Source organism: Maniola jurtina, chromosome 18, assembly GCF_905333055.1.
Source record: "Maniola jurtina chromosome 18, ilManJurt1.1, whole genome shotgun sequence".
Lineage (NCBI taxonomy): Eukaryota > Metazoa > Arthropoda > Insecta > Lepidoptera > Nymphalidae > Maniola > Maniola jurtina.
In genome coordinates, this window is record NC_060046.1 from 2,320,549 (window position 1) to 2,342,590 (window position 22,042).

The window sequence follows — 22,042 nt, forward strand, 5'->3', positions numbered from 1 at the left end:
GTCAAAACAGTAAATACTTAATAATGCATTAAAACTTAAAAGTAAGATAGGAAAAGTCAATGACCTCTACATGTCAACTATTAAAATATGGTTTGCAAGGGAAATACTTTGCATACTTACATAATGTTTTTAGGGTTCCATATCTCAAAAGGAAACACGGGACCCTTATAGGATCACTTTGTTGTCTGTCTTTCTGTCCGTCTGTCCGTCTGTCGTGTCTGTCAAGAAAACCGATAGGGTATTTCCCGTTAACCTAGAATTATGGGCAGGTAGATAGAATAAATCCGAGAACAAATTTCGTGATTCTAGATCAACGGGAAGTACTGTATAGGTTTTCTTGACGGACGGACGGACAAATGGACAGACAGCAAAGTGGTCCTTTAAGAGCTCCGTTTTTCATTTTGAGGTACAGAACCCTAAAAAAGAAAATGATGCACATGTAATGAATAAATGTGTTGGCCAGTCTTCACACTAAAATATTTAAACCCCTTTAATTTAAAAACTGTCATAGCCTAGTGGTTAGAACGTCCGCCTCCTAATCGAAGGTCGGGGGTTCGATCCCGGAATCACGCACTACTAACTTTTCAGTTATGTGCGTTTTAAGCAATTTAATATCACTTGCTTTAACGGCGAAGGAAAACATCGTGAGGAAACCTGCATACCTGCAAGTTTTCCATGTTCTCAAAGGTGTGTGAAGTATGCCATTCCGCATTGGACCAGAAAGAACTACGGCCTAAACTTCTTTTGAATTTAAACCACTTACTAGGTTTTGATCTGAGAAAGAAATTTGACATTAATTGACAAAATTGAGAGACCTAAGCTTGTATAAGAACACAGAAGTGTCATAATTCGTGTTCACTTTGCCTAACGTCTCTCAGAGAGCAGAGAGAGATTTAAACTGTTTCTTATAATCACTGGCCATATTTCAAATGCGAAAGTGTGTTTGTTGGTTTAATATTTAATCACGCTGCAACGGAGCAACCAGTCGACGTGGTTTTTTGCATGGATACATTTAAAGACCTTGAGAGTGACATCTCTCTCCGCATCGTATTCTTTATTGCTGAGGGTTGTGACCTCTTTCCATTATTCCTACATCTAATGGTAGGTTTTCTTGGGATAATAATGCAGTGGGTTCAAAGAGCCTACGGAACTCGACTAGAAAAACGAGATTTTGACACTTAGGTTTAACGGTTATGAATTAGTTATTAATATCAGTGATAAAATTGATTAGGGCTGTCAGGTAAAATGACATTTATCTCGGAAAATCAAAGAGTGTCCACGAGATTTTTTTCCAAGTTTGCGCTACTAACTACATATATTATGAAGAGGAAAGGTTTGTTTGTTTGTTATCGATAAACTCTGAAACTACTGAAATACTTGCACTAAAGACATAATCATCAACATCAACCGACAGACGTCCACAGTGAACATAGGTCTTTAATAGGGTCTTCCACATGCTACGGGTTTGCGCCGCCTGAATCTTTGCGCTTGCGCTTGACGACAATCATGCTTTAAAGAAAGCAATGATGAGGTCCAAGTTGGAGCACGCTTACCTAGAAGATGCCTATTCACTCTTGGCTTGCAGGTATCTAAGGTATATATGGCAGGAAACACGGCCGCCGAAATGGCGTTCCAACCTTTAGGCTCTCCCCATTGCCCGCAGCATGAATCTGAGCTTTCTTATGAGACCCATGGTTATATTATGTACATATAATATCTCATAAGAAAGCTCTAACACACAATCCAGCTAAGTAAGTCCAATTTCGAAAAAAGCTAGCTAGCCGACAAATCTAACTCAGGCAGCCTTCGGGAACCTTCGAGATGTCTCTGTCCAAAATTCCTCAATGCTTGAAGAACAGTCTTTGAATAGTGCATATTGTCAGTGATGAAATATGGATCCGATATATAGGTCTTTTTTTTGTACACAGGAAATGCCTGACGCATACCCCTCCGTCATGTGGGGCTTGCACCAAACTTGCACTACTACGAAATCCATTTCGGAACACGGCACCCGGAACGAGGCGCGCTATCTCCTAACATAGGTATAATACCTATTTAGAACACTTACTATCTGTCATCATAATCTATGACAACCTCCGAGTATTTACCTGGTAAAACCGTAACTTTAGAATAAATTTTAGTATATAAGCAGGCTTCATTTAGAAATGAAAAAATCCCTATTTTATTTTTCAACGATTATAAACACAACTTTCATTCAAAAATAATAAGCTTAAATTCATTTTAAATAATATTTTGCGACGAAATGACGCGCACAGTCCTTCCGCCATGACAGTCCAGTGGACACTGAATTCCATAGAGCGCCTGCAAGAAAATAAATAGCACAGGAAGTTTTTTGGTTAGTTTTAGATTATTTAAGAAACGAAAAACATTTAGTATAAAACTAACAGTTAAAATTGATTGCTAAACCTAAACATATCATCTTCTGGAGGTTGGCTTCAAAGTATCAAGATGTTAAAGAAAACTTTTACAGAACAAGTTGCGAACAGCAATGTTTTCAACTTGGTTTTTTTTTTTATTGGGATAATGTATACTAAATAAAAAGAGGCCCTTATAATCTTCACAAACTGAAGTTTTTAATTGCATGTATTTAATAGCTGTTAATGCTTTAGAAAAATAAACAATTTACTTCAAAGTACAGCATTTTTGCGATTTGTCAAATAGCAATTACCTTAAGAGGAAAACCTATGCGAATGACATTGACGATTTCCCCTTCAAACTAGCAATTTTGACATGTCATGACCCTCTATTGACAATTAATCAAGCAGACATTTCAATCTGCGAAATTTACGCGGACTTTTAGTATTTTGACGTAGGAGGGTAAAAGATCCAGTAAATGAACGAATAAGGACTACCCTGACTTTGACCTAAAATTAAGATTTATGAGAATCGTTCTATATATAATTTTTATATTTTTTTTTATCTGTGTCTATACACAGTAGGTATACACTCTTAAATTATTTAAATATCAAAAACGCAAAAAAATGCGTGGTATTAATTATTATAAATTATTTTATTTAACAAAAGGATAAATTGCCAGTAAATGAACTGGGAATTTCAGTGAATGAACGAACTCTATCTAGTGCATAAACTCTCGATTCCTATTAATAAATTCTTAAGTATATTTTCGGCTTGGAATTTTAAAAAAAATGTCAGATTTTCAGTTTTTGACTTATTGTATATTTTTTTCTACATTTTGCGCGATAAATCAAAAACTATTTTACATAATAATAATAAATAAAACCTGTTTTAGAATGTATAATACAGCCCTTTCATATGATATTATCCCCTTTGGTATAGTTATCTTAGTTTGAAAGTCACCTAAATTTTCTGGAAAACAGTCCAAATGACTACAGAGAAAATGAAACTTAACGCCCTTGTTGCATCCAAGTCGCTGGAAGTGCAACATCAGCTACTGAATGTGTTAAGAGTAGAATGGTAGATTAGAGGTACTGGGTTGGGGCTGAGGTACAGATTTATCACCAGAAGTCAGAATCGTTCAAATTGCAGACTGCAAGTTACAATAGAGCCGCTTGGAACAATTTTTTTTGCTGTTTCTTCTGGTAATATTCACAACGCAGAAATAATAATCATCATGGTGTTTAGATGGTTTGCGCCAAATTATAAATTTTTTTTAGTAGTTAACTATTCTTATTTGCTCATAAACGCAACGAGGAAATACAGCTTCCACATATAAAAATTGGAGTCCAGGCCTTGCTGTTAGCTGCTAATGGGTTCTCAAAGTAGCCCGAGTATGCTTGTTTTACTGGGCACAAAAGGAAAGAATGAAAGGAGCTTACCCAGTACATCTTAAAAGATCCGTTATAGATACATGCATCCTGCCATGCCTTACCTATGCCAGCCAAACATGGGTCCAGACAAAGAATATAAAAAGAAATAGTGACTTGCTAAAGGGCGATGGCAAGGTGCATAAATTAAGCAAAAAATATTCAAAGTGAGAATTGAAGACATAAGAAAAAAGACAAAGCCTACAGACACCTTGAGACATGCCCTAAAACTGAAATGCAAATGGTCATATTGTATCGATTTTTACAGATGAAAGAAGGACAGGTAGGTAGACCGAAGACGCGTTGGTCTAATGCTATTGTGCAAATCGCGAGAGAAAATTAGCTTGATAGTACCAAAGACAGAGAGAAATGGGGATACCCAAGAGGGATCCATATACAAGAAAGAAGAATACCAGAATAAATATAAAAAAAATTCAAAAGAAAAATAAAACCGACTTCAAAATCACAAACACTAAAAAGTAAAAAATAATTTAAGTTATTGTGGTTTTTGAAGTCGGTTTTATTTTTATTTTGAAAATTTTTTATTTCAAAATTTTTAGTGGCCCCACTGTACTATAATAATATGCCATGCCCAGCTAAAACCCTACTGTTTACTAAGCAATTACACTGATCGCGAGCAATTTGCTCTTATCCATTGAGGAGTTCTGTTCTCCATCTCAGAAGATATTCATCAGAACTTCATCAAATTTATATGGGACCACCTGCAAAGTATACCTAGCTTTTCAAAAAAAAAAAAATATTCCAAATCGGTCCAGGCGTCTTTGAGCAATCGGTGAACATACATTAAAAAAAAATTGAATTTGCTCTTATCCATTGAGGAGTTCTGTTCTCCATCTTCAAAGATATTCATCAGATCTTTACCAAATTTATATGGGACCACTTGCAAAGTATACCCTATCAAACAAAAAAAAAATCCAAATCGGTCCAGGCGTCTTTGAGTAATCGGGGAACATACATAAAAAAAAAGATACCAACGAATTCAGAACCTCTTCCTTTTTTTAAAGTCGGTTAAAAATATACTAAGATTTACTAACATGGTGTTATACCATAGAGTAGCAAACAGAGGCAAAGCTTCTAAGAAGCGAGCAAAATTTATAACTATTTTGGTAGGGCTGGCACTGGAGGATACAATTTAATTAACAATAGTTATTTGTTCAACAAGATGGTAAAGTTTGTTTTTGTTGTGATTGCCTAGTTTAAATATCGATCTTTAAATATCGATCGATAGATCTAAATATCGATTTTGAACGAAATCAGTCAATTTAGAAAGAATTATAAATGGTGCCAACTTTTTTAAATTTTGGTTACAGGTTCCTATTTTGTGATCCCAGGGAGCTCTAAATATCGATTTTGAACAAAATCGGTCAATTAACAAAGAATTTCAAAATGGCGTCAACTTTTTTAAATTTTGGTAACAGTTTCTTATTTTGTGATCCCAGGGAGCTCTAAATATCGATTTTGAACGAAATCGGTCAATTAACAAAGAATTTCAAAATGGCGTTGACTTTTTTAAATTTTGGTTACAGGTTCCTATTTTGTGATCCCAGGGAGCTCTAAATATCGATTTTGAACAAAATCGGTCAATTAACAAAGAATTTCAAAATGGCGTCAACTTTTTTAAATTTTGGTAACAGTTTCTTATTTTGTGATCCCAGGGAGCTCTAAATATCGATTTTGAACGAAATCGGTCAATTAACAAAGAATTTCAAAATGGCGTCGACTTTTTTAAATTTTGGTAACAGTTTCTTATTTTGTGATCGCAGGGAGCTCTAAATATCAATTTTGAACGAAATCGGTCAATTAACAAAGAATTTCAAAATGGCGTCGACTTTTTAAAATTTTGGTAACAGTTTCTTATTTTGTGATCGCAGGGAGCTCTAAATATCGATTTTGAACGAAATCGGTCAATTAACAAAGAATTTCAAAATGGCGTCGACTTTTTAAAATTTTGGTAACAGTTTCTTATTTTGTGATCGCAGGGAGCTCTAAATATCGATTTTGAACGAAATCGGTCAATTAACAAAGAATTTCAAAATGGCGTCGACTTTTTTAAATTTTGGTAACAGTTTCTTATTTTGTGATCGCAGGGAGCTCTAAATATCGATTTTGAACGAAATCGGTCAATTAACAAAGAATTTCAAAATGGCGTCGACTTTTTTAAATTTTGGTAACAGTTTCTTATTTTGTGATCCCAGGGAGCTCTAAATATCGATTTTGAACGAAATCGGTCCATTAACAAAGAATTTCAAAATGGCGTTGACTTTTTTAAATTTTGGTAACAGTTTCTTATTTCGTGATCCCAGGGAGCTCTAAATATCGATTTTGAACGAAATCGGTCAATTTACAAAGAATTTCAAAATGGCGTCGACTTTTTTAAATTTTGGTAACAGTTTCTTATTTCGTGATCCCAGGGAGCTCTAAATATCGATTTTGAACGAAATCGGTCAATTAACAAAGAATTTCAAAATGGCGTCGATTTTTTTAAATTTGGTAACAATATCCTGTTTTGTGATCCTAGGGATCCTCAAATATTGATTTTGAACAAAATCTATGACAGTTCAAGAAAATAGATTTTAAACACTATTTAAATTATTATCATTAACATTAAATTAAATGAAAACACGACGCGCGACGTGTACTGCAGCCCCTGAGCTTGAGCACAGGCCGAGCCGGTATAAACCGATTTCTCTCCGTACGCGACGTAGCGCCTGTGCTCACGCACACACGCGCCTCAAGCTTGTAGTAGTGTACCTATCGTAGCGCGCTTGTATGAAGCTTTGACTCTGTTCGCTACTCATGTGGTTATACAACGCAATACCACACTAACAAACACTCGTACAAACATACAGACAAGTATATACTCACACACACTCACACACACACATGGACGCACGCACACACACTTTTGAACGGTTTGAACGGAACACGGTTTTGAAATTGAAATTGAAAAAAGTGTAAGAATTTGTAAGAAAATATTTAAAAAAGGTATATCAGCCGGTTTTTTATTCCAGCTCTTAATACATGTAAAAACGTCCAATCTGTTCATTTACTTGAGCCTTTACCCTAGTACCTAATTATATCGACCGCCCCATATCAAAACAAAGTAAATGTCATTTTTCCGAAAATCGTTTTATGTCATAAGCCTAACTTTCATAGTATGTCCCGTTGTATTGTAAGGACACCCACATTAAAGTAAAATTAAAAGCTAGTAAGTCGCTTTGACCATTTTAAAACATAGTAAGTCTATGAACTGGCTAGGTTTTTTATAGATTAATGCGCCTTACTAAGTTTTTCAAAGGAATTAGATTAAATAAAATAAATATCACCCATTATCTAAATACCATGTCAAAACAGTAAATACTTAATGATGCATTAAAACTTAAAAGTAAGATAGGAAAAGTCAATGACCTCTACATGTCAACTGTTAAATATGGCTTGCAAGGGAAATACTTTGCATACTTACATAATGTTTTTAGGGTTCCATATCTCAAAAGGAAACACGGGACCCTTATAGGATCACTTTGTTGTCTGTCTTTCTGTCCGTCTGTCCGTCTGTCGTGTCTGTCAAGAAAACCGATAGGGTATTTCCCGTTAACCTAGAATTATGGGCAGGTAGATAGGTCTCAACTCTCATAGCCCAAGTAAAGGAATAAATCCGAGAACAAATTTCGTGATTCTAGATCAACGGGAAGTACTGTATAGGTTTTCTTGACGGACGGACGGACAAATGGACAGACAACAAAGTGATCCTTTAAGAGCTCCGTTTTTCATTTTGAGGTACGGAACCCTAAAAAAGAAAGTGATGCACATCTAATGAATAAATGTGTAGGCCAGTCTTCACACTAAAATATTTAAACCCCTTTAATTTAAAAACTGTCATAGCCTAGTGGTTAGAACGTCCGCCTCCTAATCGAAAGTCGGGGGTTCGATCCTGGAATCACGCACTACTAACTTTTCAGTTATGTGCGTTTTAAGCAATTTAATATTGTACATCAAATCTTTGAAAAGAGCAACCGCCGAGTTTCTTGTTGAAGACTACGGCCTAAACTTCTCTTGAATTTAAACCACTTACTAGGTTTTGATCTGAGAAAGAAATTTGACATTAATTGACAAAATTGAGAGACCTAAGCTTGTATAAGAACACAGAAGTGTCATAATTCGTGTTCACTTTGCCTAACGTCTCTCAGAGAGAGATTTAAACTGTTTCTTATAATCACTGGCCATATTTCAAATGCGAAAGTGTGTTTGTTGGTTTAATATTCAATCACGCTGCAACGGAGCAACCAGTCGACGTGGTTTTTTGCATGGATACATTTAAAGACCTTGAGAGTGACATCTCTCTCCGCATCGTATTCTTTATTGCTGAGGGTTGTGACCTCTTTCCATTATTCCTACATCTAATGGTAGGTTTTCTTGGGATAATAATGCGGTGGGTTCAAAGAGCCTACGGAACTCGACTAGAAAAACGAGATTTTGACTCTTAGTTTTAACGGTTATGAATTAGTTATTATTATCAGTGATAAAATTGATTAGGGCTGCCAGGTAAAATTACATTTATCTCGGAAAATCAAAGAGTTTCCACGAGATTTTTTCCAAGTTTGCGCTACTAAGTACATATATTATGAAGAGGAAAGGTTTGTTTGTTTGTTATCGATAAACTCTGAAACTACTGAACTACTTGCACTAAAGACATAATCATCAACATCAACCGACAGACGTCCACAGTGAACATAGGTCTTTAATAGGGTCTTCCACATGCTACGGGTTTGCGCCGCCTGAATCTTTGCGCTTGCGCTTGACGACAATCATGCTTTAAAGAAAGCAATGATGAGGTCCAAGTTGGAGCACGCTTACCTGGAAGATGCCTATTCACTCTTGGCTTGCAGGTATCTATGGTATATATGGCAGGAAACACGGCCGCCGAAATGGCGTTCCAACCTTTAGGCTCTCCCCATTGCCCGCAGCATGAATCTGAGCTTTCTTATGAGACCCATGGTTATATTATGTACATATAATATCTCATAAGAAATCTCTAACACACAATCCAGCTAAGTAGGTCCAATTTCAAAAAAAGCTAGCTAGCCGACAAATCTAACTCAGTTAGGCAGCCTTCGGGAACCTTCGAGATGTCTCTCGTCCAAAATTCCTCAATGCTTGAAGACCAGTCTTTGAATAGTGCATGATGTCAGTGATGAAAAATGGATCCGAAATATAGGTCTTTTTTTGTACACAGGAAATGCCTGACGCATACCCCTCCGTCATGTGGGGCTTGCACCAAACTTGCACTACTACGAAATCCATTTCGGAACACGGCGCCCGAAACGAGGCGCGCTATCTCCTAAAAAACATAGGTATAATACCTATTTAGAACACTTACTATCTGTCATCATAATCTATGACAACCTCCGAGTATTTACCTGGTAAAACCGTAACTTTCGAATAAATTTTAGTATATAAGCAGGCTTCATTTAGAAATGAAAAAATCCCTATTTTATTTTTCAACGATTATAAACACAACTTTCATTCAAAAATAATAAGCTTAAATTCATTTTAAATAATATTTTGCGACGAAATGACGCGCACAGTCCTTCCGCCATGACAGTCCAGTGGACACTGAATTCCATAGAGCGCCTGCAAGAAAATAAATAGCACAGGAAGTTTTTTGGTTAGTTTTAGATTATTTAAGAAATGAAAAACATTTAGTATAAAACTAACAGTTCAAATTGATTGCTAAACCTAAACATATCATTTTCTGGAGGTTGGCTTCAAAGTATCAAGATGTTAAAGAAAACTTTTACAGAACAAGTTGCGAACAGCAATGTTTTCAACTTGTTTTTTTTTATTATTGGGATAATGTATACTAAATTAAAAAAGGCCCTTATAATCTTCACAAACTGAAGTTTTTAATTGCATGTATTTAATAGATGTTAATGCTTTAGAAAAATAAACAATTTACTTCAAAGTACAGCATTTTTGCGATTTGTCAAATAGCAATTACCTTAAATATGATTGATGCCAAATATTATACTCTATTCATGAAGAGAAATTAGTACGTAAAGAGCTCTCTCTGTTACGTAAACCCATACAAACAGAGCCACAGTGAGTGTTAACCATTTTAATTCACCAACCAATCACAAAAATCTTTTCAAAGAACATTCGAAATTCAATTCAGAAATGTTTTCAAAAATATTCGAAATTCAATTCGTAAACATAGTTCCGTTTGTGACAATACAGCAATGATTGACGCCATGACGCCATATACAATTCCTTCAGAATACCTACAAATTGTTACTTGAATACTATGCATAAAGGATGCCCCTTCTCGCATGATCGGGCAATACTTGTGAGAACTTGTGCAGACAAGCTTGTTTCACAGGAATTCCAGCTTCCTCGACCCATACTCAGAACTGCAATCGATTTGTTGAATTGTCACTCCTGTTTGGCTTATATCCTCAGATATAGCGTATGCTACTGTAGAGGCATGCAGCCTCTTTTAAGACCGGCAGCTGTGAAGAAAGCAACACACTTTGCAGCTGACACTTAGAGAACACAATTTGAATTAGGAACGATTCAAAATATCTTGCTGGCCTGGACGAACCCCGGGCAGCGGATTCAACAGATTCACCTTAGAAACATCAAGACCGCAACACCTCGGTCTAGCATCAAGCTCCGGCCCTCGTTTTATACCACAGTTTTTTATTATAACTACAGCCATATTGTAAATAATTGTTCATATAATACAAAGTGTAAATATGTAAGCAGCATTTCATTTATCAGTCACATTCGCTGCTACACTACGTAATATATTCCTAAGCAAGGAGCTCTTTTTTTTAAAGTGGGGAGATCCTCATGGATACCACCGCGCTCTCTTACGGACTCTTACTGACTATATCTCTTACTGTATATACTGATATCTTACTGACTAAAACCCTACGGTTTTCCGTCTTATTCGTTGTTGCTGGGCACAGGTCACGGTCGTATTCAACTGCAACCCAGCTAACGGCATCCGCTAAGGCAGGCCCAACTCTGGGTCTAAAAGTTCCCCGACACAGTTTAAGGTTTACCAGAAACAAGGGCTTGCTATAAAGCATTATATTGCTATCTCACCTGCTTCTTAGAGGAAAAAATTAGAATTGATCATTTGGTTAGTAGGTATTCTTCTTGAAAAGAACAAGTGTAAATTAAAAATTTATAACACCACCGACAAGTGAAGGTTACAGTAACTAGAAAATAGCTGATAACTTTCAAACGGCTGAACCGATTTTCTTGGATCATAGCTAAGAACACTCTCGACTAAGCCACCTTTCAAACAAAAAAACTAAATTAAAATCGGTTCATTCGTTTAGGCGCTACGATGCCACAGACAGATACACAGATACACACGTCAAACTTATAATACCCCTCTTTTTGGGTCGGGGGTTAAAAATAGCCGACATTTAATATTAGCGTGGAGCTATATTTAGGTACATAGCTCAAATAGCTTTGATCAAATATGCATCAAAGTTGACATACATATCTACTTTGATGCATACCTATTTGATCAAAGTTGAAAAAAGTTAACGTAAACATCCTCCGTTCAACTTTGATTACAGTTAAATAACATAATTTGAATTAATTCAACGTTGTCAGTTCGTGACAAAAATAATGTAAGAACTAGTAAGATATTATACATACTTACTTCTCGCACTTAAAATATTCCTTTTCAAGTCCTCCATACTTCATCCGCGAACCGTCCGTGACTTATCTGCTCGAAATATCAATAGGCAATACATTTGTCGTGTGAGCGAAGGGTAAAATAAATTTTTCCATATATTTCTCCCGCAGAAACTTTATTACCGTCTTCTTTGGAGCCTCAATTCCCGTTCTTGATAGGTCTTCGCTTCAGCCCATAAAATTTCTCCTTAAGTTTATTTAATTTCGACGCAGGTGCGGCACAAGTATTATTTTTGCACGACTGCGTGCAAAAATTGAAATATTCTAAGGGTTATCGCTTTCAAAAGTAATGTAATGTAGGTATGGTTCCTGTTTCATGTCCTTCTTTGTTTTGAAATTCAAGTATATTGTGTAAGAAATTACTGATTTTGTTCTTAATTAGCAGCTACAACCCTAGCATAATCGGCGCGCCAACACCTATGCGACTTCTGAAGTTGCCAGTAGCCAAGTTGGGCACGTGGGGATTGGCAGACTAGAACTTCAAATCAAGAGTGAATAAGCAAGCGCGCTCCAACTTAGACCTCATCCTTGCTTTCTTTGAAGAATAATTGTCCTCAAGCGCAAGCCTGTCATGCAATTCAACCCTTTCTATGTTTTTCCTTCACCATTTAAGCTATTTCTAAATAATTTATTTAAGATATTTTTCTTAAACGCACATACGAGTAGTTCCAAAAAGTGACGTAGTGGTAAGCGCTGTGGTCTTATTATAAGGAGGACCCGGGTTCGATTCCCGGATGGGGTTTGAATTTTATAATTTCTAAATCTCTATTCTGGTCTGGTGACATCGTGGTTAGTTACCACTATACCGGCAAAGCCGTGCCGCCAAGCAATTTAGCGTAATGGTATGAGGTTTGATGCCGTGTAGAAACCAAAGGAGTATGAGTTTAAAAAAAACTGCCATACCCCTTCCAAGTTAGCCCGCTTTAATTTCAGACTGCATCATCACTTACCATCAGGTGAGAGAGCAGTCAAGGGCTAACTTGTGTCTGATTTTTTTTTAAAGTCAAAGAGGTGCATGTCTGGAATCGACCTCTGAGCCCTGACTAGAAGCCCGTCTTAACCGAAGTTCATTTGCTAAGTTGATATTACTCAAAACAATGTCCTGACTTATTTACTTTGCCGAAAGCAATAACTTTCTTTCTCCGTATAAAAGCATATAGTTACTAGTTAACGTCCAACGTTATTTTAGTTAGTGGGGGTACGTCATGCAAATAAAAGTCGCGAGACGTGGAGGTCATATTTTTAAATTTAAACAGATAGAGGTTACCGTATAATGCACCTGTGACTCTCTAAAAGCTCTCGGAATATTCGGTGTAAACTTTATTTTTAATGGCACCACGCTACATAATGGAAGACACCACGGGCCATATTTTATGAGACAATTTTCACGGATGTGAAACTTGGCTTTGACAACGCTTTTAGACGCACCGACAACAAAATTTGCTTAAGTCACCCACAGCCTTGTCTTGAACGAAGTGTTTTGAACGGAATTGACGCGGCAATCAGGGTTCCGTAACAAGAGACCCTTCTAGTTTCGCCATGTCCGTCTGGCTATCCGTCTGTCCGTTTGTCCGTGGCTTAGCGCAGAGATTCTTAGTACCTACTAGACAGCTGTGATTTGGTATGAGTATGCATATTATTATTTACGCCGACAAAATGGTAAAAAAAATCTTTAAAAAAGTGTCTATGGTACTTCTTTTTTTCTCAGACTACAAGGGATCCTTTTGGGATATATAATTGCGAAAGTTAAGTACTATGTACCACTTCAGCTTCACAGCCCGTTGAGCTATGAGTTACTTTGATTGTTCAACAGATCTCCTAATTTCTAATTTGATTACGTGAAGAAACTCCAAGCATCTATCCATCGAGCACTGTCTTCAAACAGTGCGCGTTGCAGTGATGACATCGGACCATCGTTGTAATATTATTAATTGTAGGATGCGAGACATGGTCGCTAACTGTAGGCCTCATAAAAAAGTTCAGAATCACTCGCACATAATCGTAGCGAGCAAATTCAGTGCGAGTAGGCGCATTGCAGTAACTGCCCAAGCTAACTACTTTATGATTCTAACTACTTTATATACAAAGCATATCTTCGGCGAAACTGTGGCCAAGCGCCAACTTATTCTCAATTACAAAAAAATCGGTGATTTACTCCATAGACGCTAAAAATCGTAAAAGGCTTGCGACTCCTACGCTCGCCTCAGTAAAGTCGGAAAGTCATTTGTAATGAGTGTAATATTAATTTAATAATAAAACTCCACAATTTTAGACTTGCCTTTATACAAGTTTAAAAACCCAGAAAAACCTATGAAAAATGCTCCTAAGAAAACATTACACAGTCGATGATTATGTAAATGATAAATATGGATAGTATGGAAGTATGGATTGCATTTCTTTCGACGATTCAAAAGCACAGTTTATTTGACTAAAAATATTTCTTTTTCTTTATTAAAAAATTCTGGGCCCATCTAACCAAGCCCTTATTCGTCTTCAGCGTCGCCTCGAACGAAGTGTTTTGAAGCAAATTGACATCTTAATTTTGACTTAAACTGATTTTCCGATCTTTGGGCGCGTTCTTTGAGAGTCTTGATGTTGTCTTTTGAGATTTCGCTTTTGGAAATGTTAACTTAGTTCTTCACCGATGGTACGAATTAATCTTGTTTAACTTCTGAATATTAACAACTGTTACTGTTTTAATTTTGTTCATCACTACCCATATTATAAATGCGACAGTGTTTTTGTTTGTTTGTCCTTTCTTCACGCCCTAACTAAGCAACCAATCGACTTGATTATTGGCACAGAGATACAAGTGTAAATTAAAAGTTTATAACACCCCCGACAAATGAAGGTTACAGTAATAACTAGAAAAGAGCTGATAACTTTCAAACGGCTGAACCGATTTTCTTGGATTATAGCTAAGAACACTCTCGATCAAGCCACTTTTCAAACAAAAAAACTGAATTAAAATCGGTTCATTAGTTTAGGAGCTACGATGCCACAGACAGCTACACAGATACACACCGTCAAACCTATAACACTCCTCTTTTTGGGTCGGGGGTTAAAAATAGGGACTGAACCGATTTAGCTATTTGGAATAGAGATAGCTTACCCTTATTTACCTACATGTAACAAGCTACTTTTTATCCCGCAAAATGAAAGAGTTAGTATGAGTTTCAAGCACCTATATATAAGTGGACAACTCGCTGGTATCATCAAGTTTTTAGATAAACCTCGACAAATTTAGATTTTGTTTTTTAAAGAATATTAGCCATGCTGCTAATCATGACTAATACTCCCCTTTCCCCTCCAATTAAGCGTAAAGCTTGTGCCAGGAGTGGGTACGAAAATAGTGCAACGGGTGGGGTTTGAACCGCCGACCTTACGGAATTCAGTCCGCTCCTCAACCGTTGAGCTATCGAGGCAATACTACTACTATAATACGAATAGAATATTAGATAGAGTATTCTTTTATATCAAGACAATCTTATTTGGATTATTAACGCTCTTCCTTTTTCTTGAGAAATGAATATTTAAACTACTCTACCTACTTGAGTCCGATCCGTCTACTTTATATTTTTCATGTCTTTGTGTCTAGACAGGTACATTAAAACTTTTCAGCAACACTTACAATAGTGTAAGCTATTTTTACCTTTGCAAGAAATAAGAAAACATTTTTAAGAGCTGAGTTATTTCTAAAGCGCAACTAGCAACCAATGCTTAGTGGCAAACGCTGTAAGTTTTATAACGTCTGATTTGTCTTCTTACGTCGACTCCGAGCTTAGTGGGAAACACAATATATAACGTCGATGAATCACTTCGGACCATGTACTCAGAAGATCAGCAAGCTATTTGCGGTCGTGGACGGCGAACGACCCTCCCACAACCAGCCGTTAATCGATTACATTGGCGATCGTTAGTACTTAAGATAATATTTATCTCGCAAATAACTAGTAATGGATATCGTTTTAATTGATAATCACGCGTGTAATAGCGCCGGGATCATTGCTGCTAATACAAAAGGGTTTGTGGATAGATCAACAAACGGGAAGTAAATTAATGTTTTGTCGAGGACTCTGATCCCGTAAAGTAAATAAGAGTTATTTGCTTAATTCAAGATATTTGGAGGTATATTATTGTAATTAAATGTTCATTTGGTTTGAATAGTTCGTAGCGATTTAGATTATTGCAAACATTGATTTTAAAAGCGCCACTGCTAGTTTATTATGATAATGTAAACTACTTAACTATTCTATACGGAATCGTATGGCTAGTTTTTATTTGAGTGTTCATGATTGTATTTCAGAGAGGTCCAGGGTTCAATCCCGGGCAAGCACCTCTAACTTTTCGGAGCTAAACTTTGATGAAAACTTAGATGTCTAAGAGTTTTCCATAATGTTTTCAAAGCCTTCTCATTCTGGAAGGAAACCCGTGCTCAGTAATGGGTCGATAAAAGGTTGATAATGATGATGATGATATACAATTTTTAACCCCCGACCCAAAAAGAGGGGTATTATAAGTTTGACGTGTGTATCTGTGTATCTGTCTGTGGCACCGTAACGCCTAAACTAATGAACCGATTTTAATTTAGTTTTTTTTTTTTGTTTGAAAGGTGGTTTGATCGAGAGTGTTCTTAGCTATAATCCAAGAAAATCGGTTCAGCCGTTTGAAAGTTATCAGCTCTTTTCTAGTTACTGTAACCTTCACTAGTGGGGGGTGTTATAAATTTTTAATTTACACTTGTACCCATTAATGTTTGTTTTAATCACGACCTTAAGAGGATAGCGAGAAGTGAGTGGATGAGGAAGGCGGAGGATCGTGTGTGGTGGCGCGCTCTTGGGGAGGCCTATGTCCAGCAGTGGACGCAAACAGGCTGATTGATTGATTGATTGCTTTAATCCTTTTCTTTTACTATAATGACACCTTTTGTTTCAGTGCGGATGGCAACTACGAAGTGACAATCATGACGAAAGCCATCCTACACCACGACGGAAAAGTCGTTTGGAAGCCGCCCGCTATTTACAAGTCCTTCTGCGAGATCGACGTCGAGTACTTCCCTTTTGATGAGCAGACCTGCTTTATGAAGTTTGGCTCTTGGAGTTACGATGGTTATACGGTGAGTCCCTCTATCTGCGTCGTATTCCTCATTGCCGAGGGTTTGTGCCCAACGATTCACACCCAAACGTATAACAGTGCGACTCGTTGGGAATCCATTGAATCTTTACCTCCACGAGTCACACAGCTACCGTATGACTTATTGGGAATACTAATGTATAAAACCGATAGGGACTTCGTCTGTGTTGGTGTTAGCTGGCGGGCGTGCTCTGCCTTTTTACAGTGTTTTTTTTTTGTTAAAACTGACTGGAAAGCGCTCTAAAGGGGTGCCGTGGGTATGTCGGCGAGTGCCGGCACAGATGGGGTCCATACTTGTATAGTTTAACTAACTTGTTACAAATAACTACAAACTTGACATTGGCTAATCTTTGTAAAGCCAGACGAGAGAGAAAAAAAAAAGAAATATTGCTTTTCCGAGCTAGAACATCACAATGAACCGTGAAAGCGAACCATAAAATATGTAAGATATTTTTTGCCGGCCTTTTACATGTATGGGAGCCCACAGAAAAATAATTTAATTGAATGTCTAATTCAATAATTTGGTTTTTTGTCAACGTTCTACACCAAGTACCAAAATTGCAGGTTCGTAACTCATTTCGTCTACGAGCTAGAGACCTGTGACACGTAGACAGACAGACAGGCAGCAAAGTGACATTAATAGAGTTCCGTTTTTACGTACTGGTACGGTACCCTAAAAAGTGAATGTATAAAGCTATAAGTTTTGTTAAACTCATTAGCATCTGCGTAAAATATAGTATGTTGAATTTAGGTTAAAGTCCGGTATCCTTCCAAAGTAGAGACCGTATTTAGTGCTTCGCCCAGAGTGGTTCCAAACTGCACCTGAACCATTTCACCGCTAAAGAGAATGTCTAAGATGGTTTATATTTCTTCTTAGAGGGTCCCAGGCTAACAAGATATTATGTTTTAGGTTCCCTTGTCAGAATATAGCTTATCCAATCTCATATCATTGGCAACGATAGACATACTCAAAAATGTCAGAAGATTTGTGAAAATTCGCATACGAATATTTTAAGAATATTTTAACACTAACGAATAATTTTTTTGTTAACAATACTACTAATTACTTTATTTATTTGTTGTTTAAATTCAATTATCTATTGAGGAATGAAACAGCTATTACAGATATTCCAATTTAAATTGCTAAAAAAAATTGAAATACAAAAAATCTACAATTAATGTCGCTGTCACTCAGCACCCAATAGAAAACTTTTAATCCTATTAAGAGATTTTTTCCCGTAAAACAAAATCAAATCAATTTAAAACTGAAAAGTAACACGGATTTAAATGGGATAAAGCAATTGCGAAAAATGCCTATTCCATTCTTGCAAAGTGATTGATCTGATGGAATAATACTGACGTGTTTTTATTTTCGTTCCCGTATTAAAATTCACTTTTCATTAATACCTACTTTTATTAACCCCCGACCCAAAAAGAGGGGTGTTATAAGTTTAACGTGTGTATCTGTGTATCTGTGTATCTGTCTGTGGCATCGTAGCGCCTAAACGAATGAACCGATTTTAATTTACTTTTTTTTGTTTGAAAGGTGGCTTGATCGAGAGTGTTCTTAGCTATAATCCAAAAAAATTGGTTCAGCCGTTTAAAAGTTATCAGCTATTTTCTAGTTTTCTTGTAGAACAGAAGGTTAGATAACCCTTAGGTTCATAATATTCAAGTGTCAATTCACAAATGTCAAGCTGTCAAGATGGAAGTTGCCTAGATATACATAATTATTTATTTGAAAATGATTTGTCGGGGGTGTTGAAAATTTTTAATTTACACTTGTTTAACTTAACACGTTATCAATGACTTTATTAACAATTGCCTTGTATAGTATTACAATAACTTCTAAAACAATGATAATAAATAATTAAGTAAGTAGAATTTTCTTTCGAGCGACCATCGGTCAAATTTTAAATCTTTAGCTTTTTTTCTCTCGTCTGGCTTTACACTGATCAGCCAATGTCAAGTTTGTAGTCATTTACAAGTTAGGGAAACTATATGTATAAGTATGGACTTCGTCTGTGCCGGCGCCCGTCGATATATACGCGGCGCCCCTTTAGAGCACTTCCCAGTCAGTTCCACCACCAATAAACACCAGCAGAACACAAAAACCGGCCACTTCTAACAAAAAAACACTCCAAAAAGTCACAACACGCGCGCCAGCAAACGCCACCACAGACGAAGTCACCTTTAGCTTGAACTATTATTAGTAAAATTAACAACGCAAAGATCAAGTTGATTACTATGAAATGATCTATTAAAGACTAAAAAAAATATAAAAAATATTAAGCTCAAGGTTTGCCAAGGGCGGACCAACAAATTCCTGAAAGGCCGGCAACGCATCGACGGTACCTCTGGTGCTGCAAATGGTCTTGGGCGGCGGTAATCACTTAACATCAAGTGACCGACTCGTTTTCTCACTATTTTATAATAAAGGGATGCAAGCTACCTCGGTACTCAAGTTCTTTAAAATCGGTTAAACGAATGGGCCTTTAAGAATCTCGTGGGAACTTTTAGATTTTCCGGGATGAAAAAGTACCTAGCCTGTGTCTTTCCCCTGGATGTGAACTAACTGTGTACCTTTCATCAAAATCGGTTACACTATTGGGCCGTGAAAAGCTAGCAGACAGACAAACACACTTTCGCATTTATGATATTAGTAAAGATCAGAAATTCATGAATGCAAAACTGTCTTGTCCTTAGAGTTTTTGAAAAATTTGATCAACGTAGCTGTTCCTTACATTTCTGATACGTTGTCAGAATAAATATTATATATTGCGAAGCGATAAATAATGCGGTCGATGAGATATGCTTGCCAATGAAAGGCGGGGGCTATAAAAACTTCGGGATGGAGTTTAGAGATAGGCTTCTGAAAGACGACGCATCTATCTATATCAAACTAAGGAAGCCAATAAATCTGGTCTGTTCCTTTCTTTATAAATAAATCGACGGCACGCATCTAAGACTTATACCGACTTTGTGTTTGTGAACCTAAAGATTATTATGCTATTTTTGTCCTTTCTCTTGTCTTTGTTTTGTTGTTGTGTTTGTTATGATTGTTTAGAGCTTTACTCGTAAGAACCAATCTATAGAATAGAATAGAATAGATTTTTATTCAAATAAACTTTTACAAGTGCTTTTGAATCGTCAAATAATTTACCACTGGTTCGGAATGCTGTTCCTACCGAGAAGAACCAGCAAGAAACTCGGCGGTTGCTCTTTAAGTTAGCTCTATTATTAGAACCGATTTTTCCATTATTAGAAGAATGGCAGCTTCATAAAATCAAGCACGCGTTGTTCTGCTTTGAGTTGTTAATAAAGAACAATTTAGTTTATACAAAATTTTATCTGAAATCGATTTGAAGCGTCTATAAAGATAAATAAAAACTATTAAAACCATAGGAGTTCCATTTCTTAAACATAATCACTTAGACTTTTTATTTGAGAAATATATTAACATGTTTATATTTTTAAGTAAAACAATGCCTTTATTTGTGTACTTCTACTTATTAGTAATTGAATAATAATAATTATATACAAGTACACTTTTGAATCGTCAAATACATCTACTTATGTTAATATATTATCATTCTATTTCTTGCAGGTGGATTTGAGGCACTTAAAACAAACACCGGACTCCGATCATATAGGGATGGGCATCGATTTGTCAGAGTACTACATTTCGGTCGAGTGGGACATCATGCGGGTACCGGCCAAAAGGAACGAGAAATTCTACTCGTGCTGCGAAGAACCTTATCCTGATATAATTTTCAACCTCACGCTAAGGAGGAAAACTCTCTTCTACACGGTCAATCTCATCATCCCTTGCGTTGGAATATCTTTCCTTTCAGTTCTAGTGTTCTACCTCCCGTCGGATTCAGGAGAAAAAATCTCACTCTGTATATCTATTTTACTCTCCCTGACCGTGTTCTTTTTACTGTTAGCAGAAATCATCCCCCCTACTTCACTCACGGTCCCTTTACTAGGAAAATATTTATTATTTACTATGATGCTAGTAACGTTATCAGTCGTAGTCACTATTGTGGTGCTAAACGTAAATTTTAGGTCTCCGGTCACACACCATATGGCTCCGTGGGTACGGAAAGTCTTTATAGATTTTTTACCCAGAATATTATGTATACAAAGGCCGGAAAAGCCGCCTGACGATGATGAAAACGATAAGCCAACTGAGGTAAGAAAAACAGAATAAAATATTAAGGAGCAATCCAAACAAAACTCATAAAACATTTGAATTAATTTAAAGTCAGTTGAAAAAAATCTTGCTCCTTGAAGAATTTATTATACAAAAAATGTACTTTGCCCACAACTTAAAGTAAATTCTGCTCTATAAAAGCGTTTAATTAAATTTATAAAAGCTCTTACAAATGAAGTTTTGCCGTAAAAGAATCCTTTTAAAACGATGAAACAAATACCGTTCTTTTTCTCATTGAGTTTCCTTCATTCAAAACATTTCCATCGGAATGGATTCAATAGAAACAAAACGCTATTCCGGTTGTATACTAACCGCTCTAAACAATATCAATTTTAATTGTCCACAGTCGTAAGACTCTTCTGGGAAACCTTCCTTTCAACGGTATTCTAAATCCGTTGTGTTTCGTGTGTTGCGAGAAGATATCGCTTCCAGCCCAATTTCATTCCATTTCGATTTTCCTTTATTACTCAATACCGGAGGGCTTAACGAGCGCGCGAGGCCCCTGTTATTTATGTTTCTCTGGTGGCTGCGGACGGATCGCGATATACGATCCGGCAGACGTGGCCCGAAACCGAAACCTCCTCTCCAACCTAATTGTGTGCCGGCTTAAGCTACGTCGATACACCGATCCCACTGAACGAGAACTGACGTTTTAATCTCGGAGTGTTTCGGCACGACTCCCTTCTATTGTTTCATACTGAGAGCTTAACCTACGCTTGATCTTACTTCTCTGTAAAATGTAAATAACTTATTGGAACTTACTTGTGTGAAGTAGACTTGTAACGGTAATTATAATTGCAGGTACTCACAGACGTGTTTGGTGGCGATGACATGGACGGAAAGTTCAAAGAATGGGCCTGTGAGGAATACGAGTTGCCAGGAATGCCTCCTTCACCGCCTCCACCCCCGGGCGGTGACGATGAACTATTTTCCCCTCCCCCAGGATCCCCTTGCCGCTTAGACCTCGACGATGGCAGTCCGTCTCTAGAAAAACCTTTTGTGAGAGAGATGGAGAAGACTATAGAAGGTTCCAGGTTTATAGCGCAGCATGTTAAAAATAAGGATAAGTTTGAGAGTGTGAGTTGTAGAGATATTAAATTCAAATTTTTGAACCCCAATGAGTTTTATATTAATTTGTTATTTAATTTCGCAG

The 22,042-nt window shown here is 36.8% G+C and overlaps 1 protein-coding gene across 1 annotated transcript in view; it reads left to right on the forward strand.

The window, feature by feature from the left end:
• LOC123874317 (acetylcholine receptor subunit alpha-like 1) overlaps window positions 1–22,042 on the forward strand; it is a 336,305-nt gene that overhangs the window by 311,346 nt on the left and 2,917 nt on the right. Inside the window, exons 7-9 of the mRNA XM_045919572.1 lie at window positions 16,476–16,656; window positions 20,281–20,868; window positions 21,691–21,966. Coding sequence (XP_045775528.1) covers window positions 16,476–16,656; window positions 20,281–20,868; window positions 21,691–21,966 — 1,045 coding nt within the window. The remainder of the gene's footprint in view (window positions 1–16,475; window positions 16,657–20,280; window positions 20,869–21,690; window positions 21,967–22,042) is intronic.